The 27505-nt window shown below is 46.2% G+C and overlaps 1 protein-coding gene and 1 non-coding gene across 3 annotated transcripts; one reads left to right on the forward strand and one right to left on the reverse strand.

Annotated features, from left to right (window-relative positions):
* Fam76a (family with sequence similarity 76 member A) lies at positions 1-26002 on the reverse strand. 2 transcript variants are annotated; one of them, XM_055611425.1, is made up of 9 exons: positions 25859-26002; positions 24505-24569; positions 21022-21076; positions 19981-20133; positions 16104-16261; positions 13090-13176; positions 6660-6795; positions 2721-2822; positions 1-2045 (listed from the first exon to the last, which is right to left on the reverse strand). In XM_055611425.1, exons 1-9 carry the CDS (start codon positions 25937-25939, stop codon positions 1959-1961), a joined length of 924 nt encoding a protein of 307 aa, XP_055467400.1. In that variant the 5' UTR covers positions 25940-26002; the 3' UTR covers positions 1-1958. The 2 variants fall into 2 exon arrangements, with proteins under 2 accessions (XP_055467400.1, XP_055467401.1); XM_055611426.1 differs by lacking the exon at positions 13090-13176.
* LOC129680016 (U6 spliceosomal RNA) lies at positions 10512-10614 on the forward strand. The gene has a single exon (XR_008720614.1). It is a non-coding gene; the product is annotated as a U6 spliceosomal RNA (small nuclear RNA).
* Positions 26003-27505: the final 1503 nt, after the last annotated feature.

Raw genomic sequence — 27505 nt, forward strand, 5'->3', positions numbered from 1 at the left:
AGTCAATATGAATTTTTATTAACACACATATGTCAAAGTCTGTACAAACCAAAACATTCCTATGTTTTAAAATGTCCATTATTACAAACATACAAAGAAACGGAAGGTGTTACCAAAAGTTACTCAATTTCATGGTAAAATGCTGTCATGATTTTTTTAAAAATCAACATCTTAGGACTGAGGTTTCCTCTTTATCTTTCAGGAGCTCATGGTAGTTTAGAAAATGCATGGGTTTGCTGAATATTAAATGCTAAGACCTTAAAAAAGGTGTAGTATAAAACTAAATAAGCGTTTGTATATTGTCACATGTCACATCCACAATTTCTCAGTCTTACTTTTTGTTTAAGAAACCCTGACTGTCGTTCTTTTTCTACGCTTTTTTCCCCACAAACAACACAAATGTATCTGAAAAATATTGTATCATCAATTACCTTTACCTAAAAGTTTCTCACTCAAAAAGTTACAAAGTGATTTAGCGAGGCATTTTCCCTGCTTAGAAGGGAAAACTGTATTCCCTACGACAGTGATACATAAGCATCTTGTCAGAAAGAGCCACTCATGTCGTGTCTCTTCAGGGAACGCCATCACAAACTACAGAGCAAATGAACAAGTGAACGTGACAGCTCCAATGCTGGTGGACTGTGGTGCTAATGTCACCTGCCATCATGATCAGCTCTAACTCCACACTTTCAACCAAGATTGAAGAGTGCGGCTCCGCACACAAACATATCCCTTCCAACATCATGCTGGGTCAGGGTGGGAGAAGGGCACTCAGGCAGGCCCGGCTGCTTGCAGGAGCACTTGTTTCCTAAACATTCCCGTTAAAAAGAGGGAGCACACAGGATGGGCTGAGAGAAGGGAGGGAAGAAAAGTGAGATTTCTCCCCTTCACACAGCCCACACCTAACCAACCCTCACCCACCCTCAAAAAACACACCAGTTCAAATCTTACCCCACTTGAATCTGTTCATGTTGAAAAACAAAAACGTATTCTAATGACAACCTGGTATGACAGCTGACCTAAGCAAGAAACAGGTATGTTTTTAAAAAAGAAGTGGCAGTGTGGGGATTTAAAATCATGTAAAAGAAGGAGGGGTAGATAGAGTGGGGAAGTGTCCAGTACAACCTGGACAACCATTCTTTCTGCCCTTACTTAAAGACAGACTGGTCAAGTCTCTGCAACCTTCCTTAAGTATCTCCTCAAATGCTCTTCCACGGGATCCTCCAAAAGGCACTTAGCTCCACACTTATGCCTCCAACATTTACCTTAGCATTAAGACTCTAAGGTAACGGAAAGAAAAGATTGGATTCTTTTAGTAAAAGCTAGCAGGACTGGATTTTTTTCTTTTTTCAAGGAGGCATCGCTTTTACAAGAAGAACTAGCTGTGCTACCATCGTTCCTTTATCAAGAAAAGGTTTCCTTTTTAAAAATAAATAAAACTCTGTCTATACATAGTACAAAGGTCATACATAATATACCTGGAAAAACCCAAGAGTATACCCTGAAGCAAAAGGTTTATTGGTGAGAGAAAGCATCTCTCACTGCACGAAGTCTCAAGGTGGCAGTTTTCAAGGTCCAGAGGGTGGCAGTGACGCACAGCTGATGACAGACTGCTTGCCCATGGGGATGGCAGGGGTGGGGTGGACAGAGACTCTGCACACAACACCGAGTAGTCACCACTATAGAAACAAAGTACTAAAACAGAGAGGGCGGAGCACGAAGGGGGGAGGAGGGGGAGGAGGAGGAGGAGGAGCGGGTCTGAAGCCCAAACACTCAGCATGCAGCCATAGCAGGGCACAAACCAGCTGTTTCCATTCAGCCCACTACATTCGCACAGAGAAGGGTAACGGTAAGGACATAGAGATTTTGTAAGAAAGCACAATTCCCAGAGCACAGCCAGATTGCCAACCCTGACCCCAGAGCATGGGCTGTCGTCGCTGGGAGCCTTCTCGGGGTCTTTATGGAGATGTTATGGTGCCTGACTTCTCAGACTTCTTGCTCTTGGACAAAGCAGCTGCTTGTTTAAGAAGCTCTCGGTTTTTGGCCTAAAAATTAAAAATAAAAAAACATAAAGTCAGCACAAGGACAGTTTCCACAGAATAGTGTGTGTTTCCTTGCAGAATAAGTTTAGTGAGTAATAAGAATGGCAGCCGGTGGTGGTGCACACCTTTAATCCCAACACCCAGATAGAGGCAGGAGATCTCTGTGTTTGAGGCCAGCCTGGTCTCGAGTTCCAGGACAGCCAGGGCTACACAGAGAAACCCTGTATAGAAAAACAACACAACACAAAACAACAAAAAATAACGCTAAGAGCTAAGAGCAGCTGTCTGTGTAGATGTAACCGGAGGAAAATGGAGAGGCAGGAACTAGTCCTGAGAAGGGACCAACAGGAAGTTCTGTGACTTGAAAGAAGGGTCTGGCAGAGGTCCATTTGGGGAGCCTTGATCTCTTTGGGACTACTGTTACGAAAAGATAATGTACCCAACACAGTCAAACCACAAAGTCTTAATGAGCACGATAAGCAGATACACAATTCAGACATCTGGACGCACATCTGGTGTATTAAATCAAAGAACACATTTGTCAAATCCAGTTTTTGAGAGAAAAAGACGAAAACACATGCAACTTAAATAAAGCAATGTCTTAAGGAGGTTCATGTGCTCTATTTGGAAAAGAGAGATCTAAGGATGGTCATCAAACACCATTGCAAGCACACTCACCTGCAGTTGCTCTGTGACCTCCTTATGGGTTTTCTCCATTTGGTTCATTTTGGCCCGCGTCTGAGACTCCTGGTACTGAAAATCAGCCTTTAGCTCCGTAATCTGGAGAAAAATATCATAATGACTTGAAGGAACTCCTTGATAATGGTAAGTGTCTTGGTTTCAGATCTAAACAGTCGGTCTTACCATTCAGTGGAACCAGGGCCCTCCTGCCATCCATACTTCATCAAAGCCACACAGCACCCTTTTTCCTTAAAGCTTTTCTGAAGGTTCATTAACTCCTGAGCTCACCACCTTTCTTTATCCTTCCCTCTTTTTTCACTTCTCCCCTTCAATACCTCCCTTTCTTTCTTTTTTGGGTTTCATTACCCAGGCTCTTTGATCAGCTCCCCCTGAGGGGGAAGCAGCCTTACCAGTCCACAGAGGAAGACAATGAAGCCAGTCCTGATGAGTGAGACATGATAGACTAGGGTCAGATGGAAGGGGAAGAGGACCTCTCCTATCAGTGGACTGGGGGAGGGGCATAGGAGAAGAAGAGGGAGAGAGGGTGGGATTGGGAGGGGATGGGGAAGGGGGCTACAGCTGGGATACAAAGTGAATAAACTGTAATTAATAAAAATAAAATTAAGGTAAAAATATTTCCAATTCATTGTACAAAAATGTTAAGTGTACTAAATGTCATGAAACTGTGGGAACGAGAAATTGTGAAAGTAATAAAATTTTATTATACAGAAAACAAACAAAAGAAAGCAGAAAGGGAGAGAATCATGGGAAGGCACCCACATTCCTCGTTACAGCAGCTCCCCAGCTCTGAGTAAACATTTCAGCGGGGGTCAGGATGGCAGCGAACAAATGCAAACACCCGAGAGACCCCAGTGGGAGGGCTACCTTGAGTTCAAGGCCAGTGTAGGCGATACAGTGAGGCACCGTCCAAAACAAACACACCCAAAGCAACAACAGCGAAAAACTTTCCATACTGAAACTACCAATACCTTTAAGACTTGACAGTACCACCAACCCCTAATGCTCACTCACAAGCTGACTGGGTTTGAGGAGTTTTGAGAGTAATCACTGCTATCAGTTCCAAAAGGCTGTTTTTGTTTATTTTTTATTTAAATTTTTTTTATTATTTATTACAATTTATCCACTTTGTATCCCAGCTATAGCCCTCTCCCTCATCTCCTCCTAATCCCTCCCTGTGTCTTCTCCCCCTAAGCTCTTCCCCTTGTCCACTGATAGGGAAGGTCCTCCTCCCCTCCTAACTGACCCTAGCTTATCAAAAGGCTGGTTTTATTACTTCATTCAATCTTCATTTATTACTTTATATAATTTTTCCTATTATTATTTGTATATCAAATGTTTGGGCCCACAAGTAGCACAGCACATACCTGGAGGTCAGAGGATAGCTAAATGGAGCTGATTCTCTCCTTTTGCCTTTATATGAGTTTCAGAAATCCAATTCTGGTTGCCAGGCTTTCAAAGCCAGCACCTTACCAACTGAGCCACCCTAGTCAACTATCACTTTATTAAAAACATTTGCTAAGTTACATTTGCTTATCTACTTAGATGTGGGAGTGAGAGCAATGGTGAGCATGCAGACGGCAGAGGAGAACTCAAGAAGTCAGCTCTCTCTACCACGCACATCCTCAAGATAAAACCCAGGGCGCTGGGTTTGGTGGCAAGCACCTACACCTGTTCAGCCATCTTGCTGGCATTATTATTTTTATAAATTAACTTGTACTCTGTCCAATCTTTATAATAGCCTGAGGTGTAAGAGTTTAACACCAAGAGGACCACAGTGTTAATACTGAGCTGACTTCCAACGTTAAACTCAAGAGAGGGAGAACTATGCAGACAGTGATTGGTGAACTGAGGGGAGATATAGTAGCAACAGGCATGGAGGGGGAAGAGAAGGGTATCCAATAAAGGGAACAGTATGGACAGAGTCACACAGATACGCCGCCAAGGGCTGTTATTTCAATGGCTGATGACTTTACAGCAGCCACAGATGGGGCTACAGACAGGCAGGCACAGTGTGGCAAAAGTGGTGTCCTAACTGGGAAATGTGCTCTTGGTCCTGAAAGCCACGGGATACAAGCACTATTTGCTTTTTTTCCAAGTTTTTAGTTCTTCACAGAGGACACAAGCACTCATCTGGTCCCTACTGTGGAGAAGTCCACCTGTGACATTCTCGTTTGGTCCAAGAAATGTGGGTGACTGTCATCTGTCAGTCACACAGCAGACTGGAAAAACAGACAGGTTCTGGGGATGCAAAGTGGTTACACGCTTGCCTAACACGCCCAAGGCCTTGGTTTCAGTCTCTAGGATGCCCTGAAAACTACACGAGAGCATGGGAACTTCTACACAATTTACACCAGGCATGGCAGTACATGCCTGTAACCCCAGAACTAGAGAAACAGAAGATCAGAAGTTCAAAGTCATGCTGAGCTGATATGAATTCAAAGCCAGCCTGATCCATATGCAGCTCTAGCATGTACTTCTAGTCCCAGCACTTGGGAGGAAAAGCAGAAGGACTGCCACAGTGCAAGAACAGCCTGGTCTGCGAGGCAAGTTCCAGGAAGTGAGGGCTCTACTGCAAGAACACTACCTCAAAAAGTAGAACAAGGGTCAGGGAAGTGGTTCAGTGGGTACAGAGGCCTGCCAGGCATCTAAGCCAGGCATCGATGGCTCATGCTTTTAATCCCAGTGCCTGGGAGGAGGAGATAGGCAGATCTCTAAATTCAAGGCCAGTCTGGTCTACAAAGGGAGTTCCAGGACAGTTAGGGAAAAAAAAAAATCTAAAAATAGTCGACAAGAAGGGTACTCCAAGCCAGGCATGGTGGCACATGCCTTTAATCCCAGCACTTGAGAGGCAGAGGAATCACTGTGAGTTATAGGATATCATGGTCTTACAAAGCGAGTCAAGGCTACACAGAGAAACCCTGTCTCAAAAACAAACAAACAAACAAAGCACACTCCAGGGAGAGGTGAGACTTGGTTATCAGGTCCTTTGAGCCTGAGGGTATTAAACATTTCCATTACAACTGGATTTTCATATCTCAATTCTGTACTCACTTAGCACCTTCGCCCCTTTTCCTCCGTCTTCTTTTTTTTTTTTTTTTTATTTTTGAGACAGGGTTTTTCAGTATCTTTTGCTGTCCTGGATTCCCTTTGTAGACCAGGCTGGCCTCGAACTCACAGAAATTCGCCTGCTCTGCCTCAGCTTCCCTGAGTGCTCGGAAGAAAGGCATGTGCCACCACACCTGGCTTTTCTTCTTTCTTAGACAGAGTCCAGGTAGGTCTAGAACTCATTATCTTCTGGCATAGCCTCCTAACTGCTAGGATCATAGGTTTGTGCCAGCATGCCTGGCACACAGTTAATGGAATTTCTCTACCTTGAGATGGCAACTTTCTATGTCGGCTCATACTAAACAGTATGTTAGCTAGAACCGTAGTTCAGTGATACAGCATTTCCTCTCACACACAAGACCCTGGGTTAATCCCCAATAACCTGGCCCCTCCTGGACACACACACAGACACCTGTTATATGCTCTCTGCTGGAGACTGAACCCCAAGCCTGCTGGGCATGTGCGAGGCAAGCATTTTGCAGCTGAGCTGCACCCTCAGCCTGACCTGTTTTTATAACACCGTGCTCGTTGGCTTCATTAAATAATGTCCTGTCTGAGAAGTGGGAGCTCCTTGGAAATGCTGAGAAAACCAGCTCTCTGAACCCCTAGGCTGAGGCGGACTGACCAACAGAGCGCCATCCCATGAGTCACCTTGGCAAACAGGCACCTCTTCCCAGGGAAGCCCCACCTGATGACAGGTTTTCTTTTCAGCCACCTATGGAAGTACCCAACAGAGGGTAAGAGTCACACCCATTCTACAGATCTTACTCTCATGAACCTCCGGCCTGAAGGGCATTAATGAACTCATACCTTCTTCTCTTTCTCTAAGATCATCTGATCCTTCTGATGCAACATCTTTTTCAGAGTGGCCACCTCTTCCTTCAGCTGGGCAATGATGACAAAGTGGTCAGTGCCCGGTGAATCCAGAGCTAGGTCTGGGGAAAAGCTGGATAGAGAACGAGAGGGAAATTTCATAACTTGATTGGAAAAACTTTTCTCTACTTAAGGTCCCAGTCCTTTACTCCAGTCACTTGCTGGTAAACTCAGGGGCTTCAGTATCAATCTGAATTGCCGCCATCAGGCACATCGCTTCATCCACATCACACTCTGTATCTGCTGGACCTGAACTGCACAGGAAAGGTGGTCATCAGAAAACGATGCCAACCCAAACAATACACCCACACTTCTCATGTGGGAGCAAAGCAGACACGGCACCCCCAGCCAAGGGACTGCTGCCGGCTCACTGCACCTCCCCAGCACGTCACTGCTGACACAGCCTGTCTGTGATTACACCTTCCCAGAGCCCTGCAGAGACCGGCGTGCTTAAGCACATGCTCAGCTCTAATGTCCTGTGAGAGTTTCTGCTCCGAAGAAAATGTGGCGCCCACCCTGGAAGCAGCCAGTCTCCCCTAAGAAGATGGGGTGCAAAGGATGGAGACTGGCTCCCTTGCCGCAATGGTAGCCAGTAATCTCAATATTCAACATGCTGAGGCAGGAGGATCACCGTGAGTCTGAGGCCAGCCTGGGCTATATGGTCAATTCAGGACAGTCTGAGCTACAGTGGAGACCTTGTCTCCAACAACAACAAAAAGAATTCTGTGATGCTTAGTGGAGGAGACGGAGGTGGCAGATCCCAGCTACACTGCATGCTTTCTACAACTGCATTTCATCAGAGCGCTGGTGACTCCCGTGTCCTTGTAGACCCTCCTAATTTCTCCCATCTCAGGGACTCTGCAAGGCTCCGAAATTATATGCAGAATCTTTTCTGAGTCTACAATAGGAAGTTTCCTGGGTAAGGATCCAAAATTTTCAATGGTGTCAAAGGTGCCTCTGACTAAACAAGGAATCACTGCCAAATGTTGCTTCCTGTCTTCCTCCAGGGAATCCCAGGGAAGTTTTCTTTGTTTACTTCTCTCAACAGGCCTTTTTTTTTTTTCCTTCTGGTTTTTCGAGACAGGGTTTCTCTGTGTTAACAACCCTGGCTGTCCCTGTATTTTTGCTTTGTACACCAGGCTGGCTTTGAACTCACAGAGATCCAGCTGCCTCTGCCTCTCCTGCAGGCTGGGATTAAAGGCCTGTACCCAGCTCCCCTCAACAATCTTTAAAGCAATACACAAACCTGGATCCTGATCCTAACCCTCTGTCAACAGAACAGCAGCCTCTTTACATTCGAGCTTTCCTTAATCTCACGGCAGCTGGTGTGCAGCATTTCTCTAAGGAGGAAACTGCCAACAGCAGGCCTCTCACTGCACACCCTGCACAGTTAACAAGGCAAACTCTCTGGCTGGGGCTGGGGGACAACACTGCTAACAGCACGGCCCCGTCCACGTGAAGCACCTGGAATGAAGCATCCGAGAAAGACTAGACTCATGTTCTAAGTGAGGCACATGCATGCTCTTGGAACGGTAAGACCAGCATCAGGATAAGGACCATCAGTCTCCTCCAAGTTCAGAGCTACAAGTTTCCTTGTATTTGTTTCAATACCCACCAGAACATGTCTTCCCCAACCCAACAGAGTCTATTTAAACTCCTAACTATAACAAGCAAGGGCACAGGGTACTTGGCTAATCTCCTGTAACTTTTCATTGTCTCCAAAGCACCAAATGCTCTGCTCTACCTGTTTCTTAGGAGAGTATTTCTGTTATTGCTGCTATTGGCAGTACTGAGGAGTGAACCTAGGGCCTTATCCACAAGAGGCAAGTGCTCTTACACTGAGCTTCAGCATCAGCCATAGGAATTACTCTTGCAGAACTGACTGTTGAAAAATCCAGCCCAGTCTACTCTGTATCAGGGCCTGATCCCTCTGACTCTGGATCCTAGCTCAGTCAGTACTTGAAATGAAAAGTAACAACTGATTAGCAAGGCAGAAAGCTTGTCTTTCCAACTGCTTCCACACACAAGGATCTTATTGCTTCTCCAAGACATTTCCTGTCTTTTCTGAAAGCTTTCAATAAACGAACAGGTTCTGTGCTAAGAGGCTGAAGTGAAGAGGCTGGAAATTCAAGGCCAGCTTGTGCTATGCAACAAGACCTGCTCTCAAAACAGCTATTTTCCCTGGGTGAACCAAAACAGGATGCAGTGATAACATAGCACACTGGTCCCGAGGCCATCACCAAAGTCTACAAGGAAGCCCAATACTGCAGGCACAGCTCAAGGGCAGAGGGGAAAAAAATGAGGTTTCAAAGGTCCTTTGGAAATGACAAACTGTAGGTACCTGGCTGCCCCCCACTGCCGAGTTGGCTTTTCGACTGCTCTTAGCACTTAGCAGTTGATGAAGAGTGGCTGGTGCACTGTCTCAAGGAAGAAACACCGTCTAACTCACATTCCTCAGAACAGGACACTTTACCCAGTGAATTAGGGAACACTGAGCAGAGGTACTGAAAAATAAACCCGTGTAGCCAGGCGCGGTGCTGCACACCTGTAATCCCAGCACCCTGGGAAGCACGTGGATGGCTGTGAGTTTGAGGCCAGCCTGGGCTATAAAGTGAGTCCGGGCTACATAGAGAAACCCTGTCTCAAAAAAACCAAAAAGACACCGTGTAAGTATCAAAGCATCAGACAAAGCTAAGATAATGTGTCCTGTCCACCACATGGGAAGCTACAGGACGGTGAGCAAGAGGGGAGGCTGGGCACTGTGCTACTCTTCACTGATTCTATCACCTGGGAGGCACATATGGAGGCAGGCAGATCCCTGAGGTCCAAGCCTGCGTCTCCACAGAAAGTTTCAGGACTGCTTCTTAACTTTTTGCTTATCAATTTAATACCAGCCTGGAAATCCTGTCTCAAATGAGAAAGAGAAAGAAAGAGAATAAAATATGCCTAAATATTAAATAAGAGAATGTAGCAGTATAAAACTGACATAAAACTGCCATGAAGCAACATGAGGAAGACACAAGAAATTAAAGAGTAAAACCATAAATTAAAAAAAAAAAAAAAAATTAGTCAGAGCGGGAGGGATGGCTCAGCAGTTAAGAGGACTGGCTCCTCTTCCAGAGGACCCAGGCTCAAGTCTCAGCACCCACAGAGTTGTGTATAACTCCAGTTCTAGGAATCTGACACCCCACACAGACGCGTACAGGCAAAGCACCAATGCACATGAAAATAAATAAACCATCAACTGGTTGGGGTAGCACGTGCCTTTGATTCTAGCACTCGGAGGTAGAGGGAGGTAGATGGCTGTGAGTTCAAGGCCAACCTGGTTTAAAAAGCGAGTCCAGGACAGCCAAGGCTACAGGCTACACAGAGAAACCCTGTCTCAAAAAACCCAACCAACCAAAAAAAAAAAAAAAAAAAAAAAAAAAAAAAAAAAAAAAAAAAAAAAAGAAAGAAAGAAAGAAAGAAAATTAGTGTTGGAGACTGAAACTAAGGGCCCTCCACCTACTCAGGAAGCAAGCGCTCCCTGTTACTCTGCAGCTGCACATTTTTAGGGCTTGGAAAGCACCTTAGCTGACAGAGTGCTTGCCTAGCACACACAAGGCCCTGGGCTGGATCCTAGTACCACATAAGCCTGGCAGAGTGGCCCATGCTTGTAATTCCAAAACTCAGGAGGGATAGATGGGACAATCATCCTGGGAAACATGAGGTCCCCTCTACATGCCCCCCCATTACACTTACACACACACACACACACACACACACACACACACACACACAGTATATGAAGTGCTTCCTTTGGCAACACATACATTAAAACTTGAACAATACACAGATTAGCATGGCCCTGTCCAAGAAGGACATGCAAATTTCTGAGTCATTCCGTATTTATAAATAAAAAATTTTGTTTGAATATTAAAAATGAATATAAAATAAAGAAATGCCTCTTTTGTTGTTTTTTTTTTTTTTGAAACAGTGCCTCATGAACTCCTGATTTCAATTCCGTATGTGCTTAGGATGACACTGAACTCTTGATCCTCCTGCCTCCACTCCCGAGTGCTGGCTGGGATTATAGGTGTGTACCTCCAGCCTGGCTTCAGAATGCTTTAAAAGTAAAGTAAAAGAGCAGGACAAACCCCACAAAAACTAAGGACAGCAAAATGTACTTTTTGTTGTTATGAATATTGCAAAGAAATGCAAGTAAACAGACTAGGTAATTAAAAGCACTAATAATAAGGGAACATTCCAAGGGAATGTGTTTACAGACGAACACTTCTCTGGCAGAAAAAATTATCTAAAGACTCAGATTATAAGATAAACATGGTGGCATAGCCTGTACTTAGTGATCTACCTCAAGCTTGGGGTCAGCCTGGACTATACCCCAAGCTCCAGAACCAAAAGCACACAGCGAGACTCTATCTCTAACATAAATAAAATAAGAATTAGTAACTTTTAAAATCAGTGTGAGGCTGGAGATACAGCCTGGTGACAGAGCACTTTCCCATCACACACACACAAAACCAGTACAGGGGGAAATGACCTTTCGCTGTCCAGAGTCTCTGGAGGATGTAATAAAAGACCAAGCAGCTGCCAGGCGCGGTGCTGCACCTCTAATCCCAGCACCTGAGAGGCAGAGGCAGGCCCATCTCTGTAAGTTCAAAGCCAGCATGATCTACAAAGTGAGTCCAGGCCAGCCCAGGCTACACAGAGAAACCCTGTCTCAAAAAAAAAAAAAAAAAAAAAAAAAGACCAAGTAGCTAAGGAAAGGACTAGCACCCCATTGAGAAAAGCTATCCTTACTTGTGGCTGGATGTGATTCAAGAATCTGCACAGAGAGCCTGAGGGTTTAGCTTAGTGCATCCAAGGCAACAGACAGTAAGACTAATGGCAACACCGAAAGAATAAATAGGCTGGGAAGAGGCAAAGCTACTGAAGACTGGGCTGGCTGAACTGGAGCTTGTGAATGAGCTCTCCCAGACCACTGACAAAGTCTGGGTGTAAGCAAGCAGAAGGACCTGAGAGCACAGGTCTGGACTTTAGTGGCCTGATTTCTAGGGCTTCAAAAAGTTTGTTCCTTAAAGCAGTTTTGACAGGATGATCAAAGAAGATGTACACATCTGTTTTCTTCAAAACACTTAAGACCAGCTGCTCAAAAGAACAGAGGAAGAGACCAGAAAATTGGTCTGCATAGTTCTTTCCCACATACAATCTGAAAAAGGTAAGCATTTCCAGAGGATTCAAGAAGTTGAAAACCAATTAAACTAGTGTCAACAAACACTACCTTGGTAGGACCTGAAATCAAGTAAATAAAGAATACAACAGGGAAGAGTAGCCTCCAGACTTTACGTTCTATGAGAGAAAGCAGCAGCCAGCCCTGGAAAGACCCTCTCGGCCACACCGGTTGGGAGGGAGTGCTGTGAAGGCCAGTTTTCAGAGTGGAGAAGATTCCAAGGCCTTTGGGGAAGTGTGAGGTGGTCTCACTTCAGGATGCCTGGGCCTGGAGGAACAGGAGAATGGATGGCTCCAAGACTCTGCTGGGACCGGCTCTGGGTATTAGGACAAAGCAGCACATGAGAGGAAGCACAGCTGAGGAAGACAGAGGAAAGCCGGAAGGAAAACATGAATTTAGGCCAAAATGAAACAAAAACACTGAACGGAATCTTATTCTTGCCTGTCCCAGCATCAGTAGGAAAAGGTCCAAAGAAGTGTGGAACATTCTGACAGACATGCACTGCCTTCACCTTGCCTCTGTTCTGTCTCTAAACCAACTCTTCCCAGAGGAGGCTACAGGCACAGACCACACAGAACGTTTCAGCACCTCACTTCTTAGACTTCCTGAGTGGACCGAAGAATTTAACTACACTTAATGCAGTTGCTAGTTGTAAATATGCTTTTTTTTGGAAGAGGGTTTCACTATGTAGCCCTGGCTGGCTTTGAACTCACACAGATCTATCTGCCTCTGCCTCCCTAGTGCTGGATTAAAGGAGTGTGCCATCACACTCAAATAACTTATTTATGTTTTTGTTTTGTTTTTTTTTTTTTTTTTGAGGCAGAGCCTCAATCTCTAGTTCAGGGTGGCCTGGGACTATCTATTTACATCAGTCTGGCCTTGAACTCAAGGCTTCCCACCTGCCTCAACCTCCCAAGTTTTGAGATTACAGGCATGAGCCACTATGACACCTAAATTCTTATATCCAATTGATAACCAGCTCTCAGTATCAATTATCTCTCAACTATAAAGTGACTAGCACAGCACTTCTAACTGGCCACTCGGGACCCTGGCTAGCTGCACGGTATACTCTCACGTGTACTCAAGAACTGTGTATGCATTCCAAGTGTGCATGCACTCACACTTCAGCTGGCTCACCTGTCTCCGTTAGTTGTGATTGACTCAAACTTGGATTTTTTCTTTGGGATTTCATTTTGAATTGAAGATGTAGAAAGTGTTTTCTGGCTTTTGATGGCAAAAAGAGAGAGACACACATTAGAAATCAAAGATTAATAAAACACTCCAAGGAAAGTCTATCAAATGGACCAACAATTTGTTCTGTCCAACAGCTTATTATTTTTGATTAATAAAATCTACTGAGGTGGTTTGTTTGGTTTGGTTTTTGGTTTTTTTGAGACAGGGTTTCTCTGTGTAGCTAGCCCTGGCTGTCCTGGACTCACTTTGTAGACCAGGCTTGCCTTGAACTCACAGAGATCCACCTGCCTCTGCCTCCCAAGTGCTGGGATTAAAGGTGTGAGCCACCATACCTGGCCTAAAAGGTAGTTTATAGGTTTGGATGCTTGGACGCACAGGTTGCCAGTTTCCCTTGGATTAAAAATCACAGGACCTCAGCCACCCTGTAGGTGCTGAGAAATGAACCCAGGCCCTCTGGAAGTGCTCTTAACTGCTGGGCCACCTCCTCACCCACTTACACTTCTTCCCTGACTCTTCAGCATGGGATCCCAGTGGCTGCTCTATCACTCTTGGAACTTTTGATCCCTCAGATATCCTATTTTGAGGATGGCTGCTTCCTACTTCTAAAATACTGAATGCTTCAACATCTGTTCTCAGTTTTTGCTCTTAAGTTGTACATCAAACAGCATGGTTTTTTACAGGGGAGGAAAACGCTGCTTCCTGGGCTCACCTCCACTAGAATCCTGAAACCCTGGGGCCACACGCAGACTCCAGACACCCTACTGAATGAAACTTAGTGAGGCCGCAGGGCTCTTGATATAAAAATCATCTCCACGCCTAGTGAGGTTTTCTTTTCTTTCTTTCTCTGAGACAGGGTTTCTCTGTGTAGCCTTGTAGCCTTGGCTGTCTTGGAACTCACTCTATAGACTAGGCTGGCCTCAAACTCACAGAGATCCACTTGCCTCTGCCTCCTGAGTGCTGGCATTAAAAGCACTGTACTGCCATTGCTGGATTCTAAGTGATTTTCACTGTTGCTGTTTTTAAAAGAGTTTCTCTGTGTGGCCTTGGCTGTCCTGGACTCCCATGCGCCAACATGCCTGGTCTAAGTGATTTTTTTTAATGTACTAGTACTGACTCATGTTTGAGTCTTCGCAGTTCCCAGCTCAGCTATAAACAATTCTGCTAGAACTTCAAACAAAGCATTTCGAAAACGGAACCTCCTCCTCCCCTTCCTGGTTTTTTCTTTTAAGTAATATTTGTTCATCCACATGAGAAACCTGAGAACTATCCTTTATTGACTCAGCAACTACCAATATGTATTGATACATTTCTTATAATCTTCACTCCAAAGTACCTTCTTACTTTCTTGAGGCATGGGCTCAGGATGGTTCTTTGTATGTGTGTGGTAGGGGTAAGGGTGGGAGAAGTTAGATTATGTGAGGGCATGACATAGAGGGCATCATGTAGATGTGGCTGGCCTTGAACTCCTGAGCCTTCTGCTTCTACCTTGAGTGCTACGGTTACCTCAACCTCCAGGCTGAGGTGAGGTTCCTGTAACATTTCTTTTTTTGTTTATTTGGGCTTTTTTGTTTTGTTTTGTTTTGTTTTTTTGAGACAGGGTTTCTCTGTGCAATAGCCCTGGTTGTTCTGGACTCACTTTGTAGATCAGGCTGGCCTCGAACTCACGAAGATCCACCTGCCTCTGCCTCTGCCTCTGCCGGGATTAAAGGCGTGCACCACCATGCCCGGCCTTCCTGTAACATTTCTAAGCTTACCTATAATTACACAAAAAGAACAGCCCCACCGGGAAGAGGTGTGAATCCAAGGCCTTGAGAATGTCAGGCAAGCACTACACTGGCCTCTACCCCAGTCCTTAGCTACCTTTTCTTTCAGTGCCTTCTCTACAGGCAGGGCGATTGCTGCCAACATAGGCTGGGCCCTTCCCTTGCATGGGCCCCTCAGTGGCTGCCCACTGGCCCTGATGAGGGGAACAGGGCCCATTCCTCCTCCTACGGTTTCCAGAAGCACAATGGTCTGATGTACTCAGGGGCTCTGTGTGGGCTCACATCCTCTGGCCCTCTGCAAGCACTAGTCCCTCTACGAGGGTGCCTCATCCTCACCTAGCAGGACTAATCCAGCTGGGATAGTTGCGGCAGGCTCTTCTCCAAGCCAGCCTTCCTGACTTCCCAGGCAGTTAATTAAAACTGTGTTTCCTGCCTGAACCTTGACAGGTTTTTAAAGTAGTGGCCACTACATTAGCCTGCAATGATTTGATTACAAGTCTGTCTTCTCTACCAAACGGCACACTACCGAGAGCAGCATGGCTTTTATTCGTCCCTGAATTCCCAGCAGAGTGCCTGGCCCATGAGAGTTCTTAATAATGCCTAGAGAACAAACAAACCCTTAATGACAGTAATAACAAAAAACAGCTAAAACCCATTGAATACTGTCATTAGAAAACAAACTGCTATTCATGTACTATGTAATTTGCCTTCACAATAACCCTAAGAGAGGTAACACTTTTCTCTTCCTCATTGTCCATGAAAAAACTTGCTAGAGACGGGATTAAACCTAAAGCTCCAATTCTCAGCGTTCCTGTACATACTCTAAAAGGAAGCTTCTGCCAGCGACAAAAGGACATTTTTGACTGGCCCCCACCCTGAGAAAGTCTAGAAGACCTATCAACTATTTGTTCAAAATACTGTCCCTAGCCAGAAAGCAAAATATCCAATCCTGAAGAGATTATGCAAGACAAAGTTGAGAACTGCACTTAGAAGTTGCACAGACCTTAAAGACACGATACAGAGACCTCCGTGGCCCTTGGAGACATGGGAACTATAAAGCAGAGCAAGCAAGAGGCTTCCTAAAGGCTGGTAACAACAGGGAAGCATCTACGAGATGGCATCTCCTCAATGGAGTGCAGAAACGTGGTCCCTGCCCTCCCAGCTCCTATGGTCCTCTTGTGCACCTGGGGTTACCTGTTGTAATGGCTGCCGCCACTGAGGCGGCTGTACTGCTCCTTCTCCTGGTGGCTGGCTCGAGAAGAGCTGCTCAGGTGCTTCCTCTGCTCTTTGGTCTTCTGAAGGACACGCTTGTACGACAGTGTACACAACCAGCACAGTAGCTTCCCATCTACCTGAAAGATGAGACAAATTAAGAGGAGGAGGTAAGATCAGTACTGAGACCACGAGCACTAAGACCATGAGCCGGAGCCGCTAGAACCGCTGCCCCTTGCAAGCTGTGTGGGCATGGGGCAAGTCACAGAGGACTCGGTGACAATGTACATGAGCCACTTGATATTGGTGCCACACACATAAAAATTAATTTATGCCACATGCTTTTAATCCCAGCACTCAGGAGGAGAGGCAGGCAGATGTCTGAGTTTGAGGCCAAACTGATCTACAGAGCGAGTTCCCTGACAGCCAGGGCTACACAGAGAAACTTTTTTTTTTTTTCTTTTGAGACAGGTCTCACCAGGAACTCACTACGTAGCTCACAGAGATCCATTTGCCTCTTCCTCCTATGTGCTGGGGTTAAAGACATGTGCCACGATACCTGAACCAACACCTTTAAAACAAAAACATTTTAGATTTATCCTATTTTATGTGTGTGGGTGTTCTGTCTGCATGAATGCCTGTGTACCACATACATGCCTGGTGCCTTTGGAGGTCAGAAGAGGGGCTGGAGTTACAGGTGATTAAGCACTGTCATGAGGGAGCTGGGAACTGAATCCAGGTCCTCTGTGAGGGCAGCCAGAGCTCTTAATCCCTAAGCCCCCAACACCTTTTCCTATTAAACTCTAACTCTGCTTGAAAAAAAAATCCAAGACAGGTCTAGTGGCTAAGGCCCGCCTGTGTGACAAAGTGAGTTCCAGGTCAGGCAACTGAATTAAGATCCTGTTTCAGGGGCTGGAGAGACGGCTCAGAGGTTAAGAGCACTGCCTGCTCTTCCAGAGGTCCTGAGTTCAATTCCCAGCAACCACATGATGGCTCATAACCATCTATAGTAAGATGGTGTATAGGCAGAATGTTGTATAAATAAGAAAGGAAGGAAGGAAGGAAGGAAGGAAGGAAGGAAGGAAGGAAGGAAGGAATCCATGCTTTAAAAAAAAAAAATATCCTGTTTCAAAAAACAAAAAGCCAACCCTTAGGGAAGGATTGTAATTAATAAAATAGGAACATGACAAATTTGACAATTAATGAAAATAAGCAAATTATTAAAAATTAGTAAAACTAATACTAACAAGATTTTAAAATTACAGAAATCACTTACTAAGTTATGTGCCAGGCTCAAAATGAATAATTTTAGGGGCTGGAGAGATGGCTCAGAGGTTAGGAGCACCAGCTGCTCTTCCAGGGGTGCTGAGTTCAGTTCCCAGCAACGTCATGGTGGCTCACAGCCATCTATAATGAGATCTGGTGCCCTCTTCTGGCCTGCAGGTGTACATGCAGACAGACATTGTATCCATAATAAATAAATATTTTTTAAAAATTAGTAATTTTATCTAGACTACAGGGAACTAAGGAATGCTGAAAGCAGGAGAAATAATGTTTGCCAGGGATGAGCCCCCTAATCGTTATCCAGTACCAAGTGGTCAGTGGTCAGTTCTGAAATAATATACACACAAATAACAGTAAATGGACTGAGGGTGTTATTTATATATTTATGTGTTTATAAGTAGGTCTGTAGCAATTACAGAGAAGAGGGCCTGAAACTTGAGAGGGAGGGAGAAGGGGATATAGCAGAGGTTGAAGGGAGAGGAAAGAGAAGTGGGGAGGAGAAGGATGTATATTTTAGCTTAAATTTTTTCTTTGTTTTTTCTGAGACAGGGATTTTCTGTGTAGCCCTGGCTGTCCTAGAACCCATTATAGACTTCACCAGGCTGGCCTCAAACTCAGAGATCCACATATCTCTGCCTCCTGAGTACTGGGATTAAAGGTATATACCACCATTGCCTAGCCTAACTTAAAATATTTTTAAATAAAAAATAAAAATTTAAATTAAAAAATTTTTATTGGGCTGGAGAAATGGCTCAGATGTTAAGAGCACTGGCTGCTCTTCCAAAGGTCCTGAATTCAATTCCCAGCAACCACATGGTGACTCACAACCATCTACAATGAGATCCAGTGCCCTCTTCTGGCCTGCAGGCATAACATTGTATACATAATAAATAAATCTTTAAAAAAAAAAATTTTTTTTTTTTTAAATTTCAGTGTGGTGACACATGCTCATAATCCAGAAGATGCAGGCAAGAGGACCAGGAATTCAGGCCACTCTTACTACAGAGAGAGTACAAGGATGTCTAGGTTACAGAAAACCATATCTTAAAAACATACAAAAGTCGATTGTGGCGGCTCAAACAGTAACTCAGGAGGCAGAGCAGGCAGATAGCTGTGAGTTCAAGGCCATCCAGGGCTACACAGTGAGAGCTTGTCTCAAACAAACAAAACCGAAAAGCTATTTTCTATAACTACTTCATTCAGTCTCCCTGTTTCTCTGCTGTAGCTGTTATTCCCATCAGGAAAGAAAAAGAAATGGACACATAATGAGAACAACTTGCCCAAGATCATTCAGCTAGCTCTGGAATGAGACAGGACTCAATTCAGACCAAGGGTGCTACAAAGCCCAGGCAGCTCCCTATCCCTGCAAGTGGACAGAGGCCTTTTGTCCCTTTATTTTTTTTATCTTATATGTATTCATGTTCTGCCTCATGTATGTCTGTGTACCATGTATGTGCAGTGCACTGAGAGGCCAGAAAGGGTGTTGGATTCTCTGGGACTGGATACAGACAGCCGTGAGCATCTATGTGGGTGCTAGGAATCAAACCTGGGGCCTCTGGAAGAGCAGCTAGTGCTCTTCTCCTCTGAGCCATCTCTGTAGTCAGGGAAGAACAGCACTAAAGGTATCTACTGATTACTAACACAGCTTTTCAAGCGTCTTATTTAAGGAAGGTGCCCGGCTGGCAGGCAGAAATATGCTCATCAACGAAAGTTATATCCCTCTACTATAATTTAATAATTAGCAAGAGGAAGCCTTGAGAGCCCAAACGTTTCACTGGCATTGACAGGGCTTCGGGACGACTAACTACATTCTCTGTTCCTAAGTATTTCCTTACTAACTCCTTACTGTGTCCAGGCCACCAGAATTTCAAGAGAGGAAAAAGATGGAGAAAGCTCACAACCTAATGAGACAAGAAACATGGAATACGGAATGTAATTTCTATAAGGACACATTATGAAGACAATGAAGGAATGATGTGAGTTAGAACCGAGGAAACTACAGAATGTCTCCAGCAGGTCTTCCTCAGCTACAGAGAAAGTTCAAGGCCAGCCAAGGCTACATGAGACCTTGTCTCACCTCTTCCTTCCCACAAAAAGGTTCCTTTAAAGAGGTGTCATCCAAATTACAAGCAAAGAAACCAATCCGAACTTTCTGGAAAAGGCTGCATAAAGCGAAGCACGGCAGCACAAAGGCAGAGGGAAAGAACCTGGGATGCCTGAAGAGTGAAAGGAAGACCACATGGTCACAGGTGAGCGAATACAGGAGGAAACTGAGTGCTGGGTAGGGTAAGACCTGGCAGGCGTGGAAGTGTTTTGGTTTTACTTGAGTAGAAATGAAACCACCAGAGGGTTTCAAGCAGAGATAATAGTACAACCCAACCCTAAAACAAACAAACAACCACCACCAAAAAACCAAAGAAACAAAGCCTAACTCTTCAAGGTAGGTAACAGAAGCAGGAAAGGATCTCAGAATTATGCCCACTTGATTTGGGCCCAATTTAATTTAAAAAGTAAAATAAAATAAAACAAGACAAAAGAGGAGAAAGAGGAGGAAGAGGAGGAGACAGCAACTTACCTTCTTTCGATCATCTTTCCTGTCAAATGCACACTGCTGCTTGCATTGCTCGCAAGAATACGGGGGTCCATACTTCTTCTCTGAATTTGTGCAGCGTTGGCATTTATTCCCAATAAATGCTGCAATTATGTTGCAGTACTGACAAGGCTTAGGCTTAGAGACAAAAAAGGGATCAAGTTAGGTTTATCATAAACTACTGGCCTATTTTTTTTATAATAATAATTCCTACTTTGTAGTTCATGTCACAGGGTAAACGTGTTCCCAACATCATTTGCTCCTAAGTGCTCAAAAGAAGCCCAATTCTTAGCACCATAGAAAGTAACCCCCCCATAGGATTACTGATTTTTAAATAAAAAAAATAACAATGAAAACCCACGAGTGTCCACGATGAGACTTCAACAAGAATCCAACAGAACACAGTTGAGTTTGAGGCCAACTTGAGCTACATGAGACACTATCTCAAAACAAAAACAAAAACACGCCAGGCATGGTGACGCACACTTTCAATCCCAGCAATCAGGAGGCAGACACAGGGGGATCTCTGTGAGTTTGAGGCTAGTAGTGTACAGAGGGAGTTCCAGGACATCTGGGCCACATAGTGAGACCCTGACTCAAAAAAAAAAAAAACAACCAAAGAGACGACTCAGCATGCAAAGGCGCTTGCCAATCCCCAGAACTCACAAAGGAGAGAACTAACACCACAAAGCTGACCTGTGACATCAGGAAAGAAGGGAGAAAAGAGGAGAAGGGGAAGGGGAAAAAAAGGAAGGTAAAATTATATATATATCTAATTTGGAAATGTTTTATTTTATACGTGTGGGTGTTTGCATGTCTATATGTACATTACATGAGTAAACTGCGCGCAGAAGCTAGGAGGAGGCATCAGATCCCCTGGAAGTAGAGTTGTCGGCCACCATGTGGTCCTCTGGGAACAAGTACTTTCGACCACTGAGCCATTGCTCCAGGCCCGGAAAGTTAAGTTCTGAGGAAATCTAAGCACTCACTCCTGTTAAGATTTTGGTTTAGGGAAATTCTACTTACCGTTCCATACAACTGGACATTCTGAGCACACTTCTTGCATATTGTATTGGTTTTACTGTTAAAGAAAAAATAAAACAGACTTTCCTTAGAACATCTGAAAATGTTCCTCTGAAATCCAAGAAGTTTGTCATTGCTAAGGTACTAGGGGTCAGCTGACAGAGTCTGGACATTTGGTCAACTAACCATGACAACTCAGTTTAGATGGAGAATCAGTTACTTCAGCTAATGCCGTGTGTCCCATCCCCCGCCCCAGGATTGGTATTTTCCTCATGCGGCCCACGCTGGCCGCAAACTCACTGTGCAGCTGAGAACGGCTGTGACCTACTGCCTCTGCCTCCTCAATGCTAGCACTACAGATGTGAGACCACATGACCAGCTTTAACTATGCCATCTTTAAAACTATCATGTATAGAGAAGGCCCTCAAAACACAGTGTTAAACCAGAAGGAAATACGAGGAAAGAGGCTAATTCTCTAGGCTTCAGATGAGTCTCTGAGGAACTGACGGTGAGGAATGAGGGTGTATACCTGCGACATGAATTTGAGACCAACACATTATCTTAGCCTATACTCTCTTCAGCAGGGAAGAGCATGGGAATGAGACATGGGAAATACATGCTGTGGGCAAATACTTAGTATCTGCAATTCCTCTAAGTCAGCCACTGTCCAAAATAAACACTTCCTTTGCCTTGTGAAGATCTAAAGGTCGTGATGTAGCCAAAATGCTGGAGCGAAGCAACCTGCCCACAGAAAATTCATTTCCATATAAAACATATGTTATGCAGGTTGGTAGTGGCACAGGCCTTTGATCCTAGCACTCAGGAGGCAGAGGCAGGAGGATCTCTGAGTTCAAGGCCAGCCTGGTCTACAGAATGAGTTCCAAGATACCCAGGGCTACACAGAGAAACCCTGTCTTGAAAAAAACAGAAAAAAAAAAAAGAAAGAAAAGAATACAATGACAAAGAGAAAAACTAAACACGTCAGAACAGAAGACATAATTAAATGGAAACTCGGGACATGATGGTGCAAGCCTGTAGTCCCGGGGGCTTACGTGGACGTAGTTCGGAAGGAGATCACTTGCCGACCACATGTGAGGCCCCAACTTTGACTCCAGACATTCAGAAAAAAAAAAAGTATTTGCCAAGCCAATTTTTAATTATCTGTGTGTACATGTCTCTGTGCGGTAAGTACAGCAAAGAAAGTGCCTTTAGCCATTCTCATTCTCTGAACTCTCTGGAGTTACAGGCTTTTTGGTTTTAGACACAGGGTCTGGGTACATAGCTTTGCTAGTTGGTCTGTAGCTCATTATGTCTACCAGGCTTGCTTCTCCAGGGCTGCAATTAAGAGACTGCTGGTATTTGTGTGAGAGAGCTTTTTGTGTACCTGTGTGTTTTCTGTTGTTTTTATGAGACAGGATCTCTCTCGAGCTCAGAGTGCTCAACCAGCCTACTTGAGTGTTTAAAGTCGTATGTCAGCTGGGCGCAGTGGCGCACGCCTGCAATCCCAGCACTCAGGGAGGCAGAGGCAGGTGGATCTCTGTGTGTTCAAGAACAGCCCGGTCTACATGTCGAGTCCAGGACAGTCAGGGCTACACAGAGAAACCCTGTCTCAAAACAACAACAACAACAAGAAGCCGGGCATGGCAGCAATCCTAGTACTTCGGAGGCAGAGGCAGGCGGATCTCTGTGAATTCCAGGCCAGCCGAGTCTACAGGGCTGTTACACACAGAAACCCTGTCTTGGGGGCTGGGGTGAACAACAACAACAAAACAAACAATGAAGCTGCCTGTCATTTACTTTTCAGATCCTTGATCCTTGTACACGTGGTCACCTTTGTTGATCTGAGTCAAGGTCTCACCAGCCCCTGCGATTACAGACCTGCACCACCGGGCTGGACTCCCCACTTCTTTTTTCAAAGTGGCAGAAAACTGCACTAATAAAATAAAAATCTAAGCAAACAATCGGGAGTATATAGGAAATAATTTGCGCACTATATACTCCTTAATCTGCAGGAACTGCGTCATTTGTCTGTAATGTAACTGGCTACATATTTGTATGTTTTAGCTGGTAACGCCTTTGACCCTAGCACTGTGGAGGCAGGAGCAAGCGGATCTCTGCGCATGACGCCATCCTAGGACTAGAGAGACGCGTAGTTAAGAGCACTTTTTACTTTTCCAGAGAACACAGGTTCAGTTTCAGCACCCACGTTGGGTGGGTCACTATTTCACCAGCAGCTGAGCTCATCAACACATTTAACAATAAACATAAAACTTAAAAAAAAAAAAAAAGACTACTCATCTACGTACTAAGACCTCATCCAACTGAAAAATAAACAGATGCTACAACACAATCATTACAGTGCTATGTCTGCATAAAATATAAGCAGAAACTTTAAAAGGAAAAAAAAATCTATTCACAATTTATTTTCTTTTTGGTTTTCGAGACAAGGTTTCTGTGTAGCCCTGGTTGTCCTGGAACTCACTATGTATTCCAGGCTGGCCTCAAACTCAGGGCTGGGGCTAAAGACATGTCCCAACAGCACCTGGCTACATTTTATTTTTAAGACATTGTCTCACTGTGTATAGCTGGCCTCCAACTTTCACTCTGAGACCAGACAGCCTATTTCTCCAGTACTGCAATTAATGGAGAAAAGGAACACTGTTGTTTTTGTTTCGGGGTTTTCAAGACAGGGTTTCTCTGTGTGGCCTTGGCTGTCCTGGACTTGCTTTGTAGACCAGGCTGGCCTCGAACCCACAGAGAATCCGCCTGAGCGCTGCACCACTGCGCCTGGCTCCTGCTGTTATTTTCGACTTAACGTATAAAACAGGGTCAGCAGGGTGTGGTGGCGTGCACTGCCAAGACCACACAGAGACACCCTGTCTCAAACAGAAAGGTGCTCTCCAGACAGACAGATGGAGATATAGCCTTGGCTGTCCTGGAGCTGACTATGTTAACGAGGCTGGCCTTTAACTCAGAGATTTTCCTGCCTATGACTCCTGAGCACCGAGATTAAATAAATACCTGTGCCACTATGCCTGGCTTATTTATTTTTTTTTAATTTTACTATTTTTTTTTTTTAATGCGTGTTCTGTAGGTATATCCATGTCTACGCAGCTGCCCACAGAGGCCAGAGGAGTTGGATCCCCTTGGAACTGGATTTACAGGTTGTCAGAAAACTGATATGGGCGTCTCTAATCGTCTGGTCCTCTGGAGGAGCAGCTGCATGCCCTTAAGCACTTAGCCATCTCTCCAGCCAACGGGACTACTGGTATTAAAGATGTGACCCACCACACCCAGACCGATTTCCATTTCCCAAGGCAGCTGTGGTGGCTCACACTTTTAGTCCTGGCCCTAGGGAGGCTGGAGAGAAAGACCGTCTCAAACTGAGAGCTAGCCTGGGCTGCAGTCTCCGAACAAACCAACCTATATAACAAGACAGCAAGAAAAACGAAACCCCCCCGTCACTGGGATCCACCAGAACTCTACCTCTCCTGCTGGTACTCAGTCCTACAGTAGGTGCACTTCACAACAGGGTGAGCAATCCGGCATTCCTGGAACAGAGGAGGAGAGCATGTCAACAGGCCCTGGGGAGCGGCGGCAGCCTTCAGCAGCAAGGCGCAGACCTGGGTACTAACACTCCTGGCGCAGCCACTAAGCTGCAGTGAGTCACTCAACTCTCTGCACCTTATTTTCCTCCTCTGTGATACCGGAGTCACTTCCCTGCTGTTGATGTGGGAGTAGGAATTTGTATGAATTACTCATAAATAGTAAAACAAATACATGCTCGACAAAGCCCCGGATTGGCGATTAGACACCTTAATGCCCAAGTCTGCCATTGTGGGATACGGAGGAGGATTACTTGTGAAACGAAGGCAACAGATTAAAAGTGTTTGTTTACAAAAATTCCTTAAGAAAGAAAAAAAAAAAATCCTAGTTTTAGGCAGCACCCCACTTTAATCCAAGCACTTGGGAGGCCGAGGCCGTCGGAACTCTTAAGAGTTCCAGGAGCTACGAATGTGAAGACCCTGTCTCAAAAGCAAACTGTTAAATCATGGTTTCTATGTCCAAAGGGGCACTCAAGCACCACATCATTCAGACACAGTGGACACAAGTGGCGGAAGGAAAAGGTATGGGCATTTGTGTGTGTGTGTGCATACGCAATGGACACACACTCAGAAATATCTGAGACTCTGTCAAAGGCAACTTCCCTCGAGCTTGCTGACTTAATTGTTGCTCTGTTCACAAAAAACAAACAAACAAAAAAAACGTTACCATTTAGGGGGTTAAAAATGCTAAGGGCAAGGCGGAAGGCTACCAGCTAGGTGCTAAAAAGTCTTTTGATTTGTGCGCTCCAAGGCTACATTCGGATACTTTTTTTTTTTTTCATTTTTCCGTAATGAAGGCTCGCCACCTCCAACTTTGCGACTGGCTTAAAAGTGCCCATCAAGAGCGCAAGTTCGAGACACGCTCACAGACAGCACCTGACTCCGGGGTTCAATCACAGCCGGGAGAGGGGGAATCCCCGGACCCTCCTCCATCTGCACCCAGGGCCACCGGGGCAGGCGAGAGGGCGGACCCAGCCGGGGACAGACAGGAGACTCGCCGTCCCCTCCCCGCGACCTCACCGGGCCCAGAAGAAACCCCCGCCGTTGCTAAGCACCGGGACACGCCGGCTGCCGGGGCCTGAGCCCGGGCCCGGGGTCCCCCACGCCGCTCCCCGGGGAGGCGGGCCGGCCACACCCGGCCCGAGGGGACCCCGGCGGGCGTCCCGGCGGGACCGAGAGTTCCGAGCCGCGCCCGGGGCGTCCCCAGCTCCCGGCCGCCGCCCCAGCCCGCGCACCTTGCACAGCTGCTGCCCCTGAGACAGCGCCTCGAAGGGGAAGCGCTGGTGGCACTTGGTGCAGGCGTAGAGCGCCGCCATGTCCGGCCCGGGCCGCGCTCGCCGCCCGCCCGCCCGCCGCTTTATCTGACAGTCTCAGGCGCAACCTGGCGGCGGCGGCCGGCCGCGGGCTGCGCAGGGCGGGCGCGCGAGGGCGGGCCGCGGGCGCGGGGGCGGGCCCTCCGGCGCCCGGGGGCCCCTGGCTGGTCCGCGCGGACGTCGATCAAGCGCGAGGGGGCGGGGCGGGGCGCTCCCGGCGGCTCTGATTCGGCCTGGCTCCGACTACGCCACCGTGACGCCCGGGGCCGCGGTTATGTAAAGCGCAGTCACGCGGGGACGCCGCCTGGAGAGAGCGTCCTCCCTCCGAGAGCGAGCGAGGGAGGGAGCGAGCGAGCGAGCGAGCGAGCGAGCAAGCGAGCGAGGAGGCTTGGCGTCTGCGGCCCGGTCCTCGCTCCGCCTCTCCTGGGCCGCCGACGCGGCGGTGCTTCTCGCGATACTCGGTGGAGTTGTGATGTTTTGGGTTGCCATGGAGCCTCCCGCTAGCCGGAGGAGGGCGGGGTTGGGGTAACAGTGGGGCGACGTCGGATTCGAACCCCGAGGCCGCCCCGGGTTTGAGCGAGCTGGGCAGCTAAGGGGGAGACCCTGTCCTCAGAGCAGGGCCTTCTGCGCAGCCCTCTCTAAGGGGGAAACAGGCTATTAAGATGAGTGTCCCCTGCGAGCTGGAGAGATGCGGCGGGGGACGGCGGCTCTTGCAGTCGAGTTTGGCTCCCAGCGCTCACGTCTGGAGGCTCAGACGGCCTGTAACACCAGCTGCGGGGGTGCTGCCGAGGCCTCTGAACTCTGCAGGCATCTGCACTCACTCACCTGTACTTACACACAAATACAAATAAAATGTAATTGGGGGAAAAATATTTTTGAGTTATGTAAACATAGCTTCCGTGCTTACACGCGCACCCTTCCCTGGAGCACCAGTGATGCCTCTGTGCTCTCCTGTTTAACCGTTTCACAACTGCCCACTGTCTTCATCAGACTGTGCCTTTTAGAGTGATCCTGGCAATGTCCTTTTGGGTCATCTCTGTCTCTCCCTCACTTAATACAGAGCTAACTGATGCATCCATTCAACACGGCCTAGCATGTGCGAGCCTTGATCTCCGGCACTGGAGAAAGAACAAGGGGGTAGGGCATCTTGTACCCAGCTTGCGAGACCCCAAAAGACCATCGACCACACCAGGAGTCAGAAATCATATGCAAAAGCAAAGAGCCTTTATTCAGGCTTGGGCTCGGGCTCCCAGCGTGAACTGTCAGAGCAGTCAGAGGCTAGGAGTCCTGAGCCTGGAAAGAAGCTTTGATAGGTTTTTTATTTTTTATTTTTTGCAAGGGGAAGGGGCTTCTAGACTTGGCAGTTACAGGATTGGGCGACGTTTAGCAAGAGCAAGCTTGTTACATAGTGATTGGTTAGATGCAGTCTGTAACCGTCTGGAGTAACTATTTTGGTAACCATAATGATAACATGTAATTATTTTAGTAACCTCAAGGACAAAGGTCATTTTGACCCGTTTTTCTGATCAGCTAGTTTCAGGGTCGACACACTGTGTGGCCATTCTCAGA

Source organism: Psammomys obesus, unplaced genomic scaffold (assembly GCF_907164565.1).
Source record: "Psammomys obesus unplaced genomic scaffold, mPsaObe1.curated_primary_1811, whole genome shotgun sequence".
Lineage (NCBI taxonomy): Eukaryota > Metazoa > Chordata > Mammalia > Rodentia > Muridae > Psammomys > Psammomys obesus.

Coding starts and splice junctions, on each gene's coding strand:
- Fam76a (XM_055611425.1), bottom strand. CDS start 25,939: ATGGCGGCGCTCTACGCCTGCACCAAGTGCCACCAGCGCTTCCCCTTC. Junction 21,077..24,504: donor ACTGAGTACCAGCAGGAGAG/GTAGAGTTCTGG, acceptor TTTCTTTAACAG/TAAAACCAATACAATATGCA. Junction 2,823..6,659: donor TCTTAGAGAAAGAGAAGAAG/GTATGAGTTCAT, acceptor ATTTTTCTCCAG/ATTACGGAGCTAAAGGCTGA.